This window comes from Salvelinus namaycush, unplaced genomic scaffold, assembly GCF_016432855.1.
Source record: "Salvelinus namaycush isolate Seneca unplaced genomic scaffold, SaNama_1.0 Scaffold1172, whole genome shotgun sequence".
Lineage (NCBI taxonomy): Eukaryota > Metazoa > Chordata > Actinopteri > Salmoniformes > Salmonidae > Salvelinus > Salvelinus namaycush.
In genome coordinates this window covers 52857-55037 of record NW_024057867.1, presented here as the reverse complement: position 1 = coordinate 55037, position 2181 = coordinate 52857, and the positions used below count along the sequence as shown (strand labels likewise).

Sequence of the window (2181 nt, the reverse complement as noted above, 5' to 3'; positions counted from 1 at the left end):
ACTAGTGAGATATACCTGCTGGAGCGCGTGCTACGGGGGTGTTGTTTCATGGTGACCAGTGAGCTGAGATAAGGCAAGGTTAACCTTGCAAAGACTTATGATGACCTGGAATGATTGGGTCTGGCGACAAATATGTAGCGAGGTCCGCCGACGAGAGCATACAGTCGCAGTGGTGGGTGGTATATGGGGCTTGGGTGACAAAACGGATGGCACTATGATAGACTGCATTCAGTTTGCTGAGTAGAGTGTTGGGGCTATTTTGTAAATTATAACGCCGAAGTCAAGGATCGGTAGGATAGTCAGTTTTACGAGGGTATGTTTGGCAGAGTAAGTGAAGGAGGCTTGTTTGCAAATTGGAAGCCGATTCTAGATTTAATTTTGGATTGGAGATGCTTAGTATAAGTCTGGAAGGAGAGAGTTTCAGTCTAGCAAGACACCTAGCTATTTGTAGTTGTCAACATATTCTAAGTCAGAACCGTCCAGAGTAGTGATGCTAGTCGGTGGGCGGGTGCGGGCAGCGATGGGTTGAATAGCATGCATTTAGTTTTACTAGCGTTTAAGAGCATTCTTAGCTGGTTTGGGCTGGTCTGAGCTGGTCTGGGCTGGTCTGGGCTGGTCTGAGATGGTCTGAGCTGGTCTGGGCTGGTCTGGGCTGGTCTGAGTGGTCTGAGCTGGCTGGGCTGGTCTGAGATGGTCTGGCTGGTCTGAGCTCGATGGGCTGGTCTGAGCTGCGATGGGTTGAAGAGCATGCATTTAGTTTTACTAGTGTTTAAGAGCAGTCTTAGCTTGTCTGGGCTGGTCTGAACTGGTCTGGTCTGGGCTGGTCTGAGCTGGTCTGAGGTTGTCTGAGCTTGTCTGAGGGTGTCTGGCTGGTCTGGTCTGGTCTGAACTGGGCTGGTCTGAGCTGGTCTGAGCTGGTCTGAGCTTGTCTGGGCTGGTATTAGCTAGTCTGGGCTTGTCTGGGCTTGTCTAAGCTGGTCTGAGCTGGTCTGAGCTGGTCTAAGCTGGTCTGGGCTGGTCTAAGCTGGTCTGGGCTGTTCTGGGGGCTGGTCTGTGCTGGTCTGAGCTGGTCTGAGCTGGTCTGGGCTGGTCTGGTCTGAGGTGGTCTGGTCTGGGCTGATCTGGGCTGGTCTGAGCTGTGCTAAGCTGGTCTGGGCTGATCTGGGCTGGTCTGAGCTGGTCTGAGCTGGTCTGGTCACCATCTTCTATTACCCAACACCCCTCCATCCCTGACTGGGTGAATTTGCATGCAGGCAGGACGGTAAACACGTGGCCATGCGGCTTGGTTTATGGGACGTGCAGTCCAAAGATAATGAGATTTATTCTGCATAATTATTGTAGATTGAAACTCACTGATCCTGGAGTCTAACCTACTCCACAGTCACCGATAAGTGGCACAGTGCTAGCAAGGCGGCAGGTAGCTTAACAGTTACAGAAGCAAACCCATATGGTCATCTATAACTGTCTAGTAAAACATTTCCCATATGGTCATCTATAACTGTCTATAACTGTCCAGTAAAACATTCCCATATGGTCATCTAAAACTGTCTAGTAAAACATTCCCATATGGTCATCCCCCCACCCCACATCACCCCACCTCACCTTACATCACCCCACTCACCTTACATCACCCCACCTCACCGTACATCCCCTACCCCACCCCACCCTACATCCCCCTACCCCCCTCAACCCTACATCACCCCACCTCCCACTACACACCTATCCTGCCTCACCCTACTCAACCACTCACCCCACATCACCCTACATCACCCCACCTCACCTACATCACCCTACCCCACCTCACCCTACATCACCCCACCTCACATTACATCACCCCACCTCACCCTACATCACCCCACCTCACGCTGCATCACCCCACATCACCCTACATCACCCCACATTGCCCTACCTTCCCCTACCCGCCTCACCCTACATCACCCACCTCACCCTGCATCACCCCACCTCACCCTACATCACCCCACCTCACCGTACATCACCCACATCCCCTACCACCTCAACCTACATCACCCTACCCCGCCTCACCCACATCCCCACCTCACTGTACATCACCCCACATCCCCCTACCCACCTCACCCTACATCACCCCACTACCCCAACGGACCCCATCCCACCCTAACCCACCCAACCTACCCCACCTCCCCATAACCTACCATAAAAAAC

At 52.8% G+C, this 2181-nt stretch overlaps 1 protein-coding gene across 1 annotated transcript; it reads left to right on the top strand.

The window, feature by feature from the left end:
* The first annotated feature begins 1566 nt into the window (after positions 1-1566).
* LOC120035979 (extensin-like) lies at positions 1567-2166 on the top strand. Its single transcript, XM_038982468.1, has one exon. It carries the CDS (start codon positions 1567-1569, stop codon positions 2164-2166), a length of 600 nt encoding a protein of 199 aa, XP_038838396.1.
* Positions 2167-2181: the final 15 nt, after the last annotated feature.

What these genes read in the sequence shown, in the direction of transcription:
- LOC120035979 (XM_038982468.1), top strand. Translation starts at nt 1,567, where the DNA reads ATGGTCATCCCCCCACCCCACATCACCCCACCTCACCTTACATCACCC.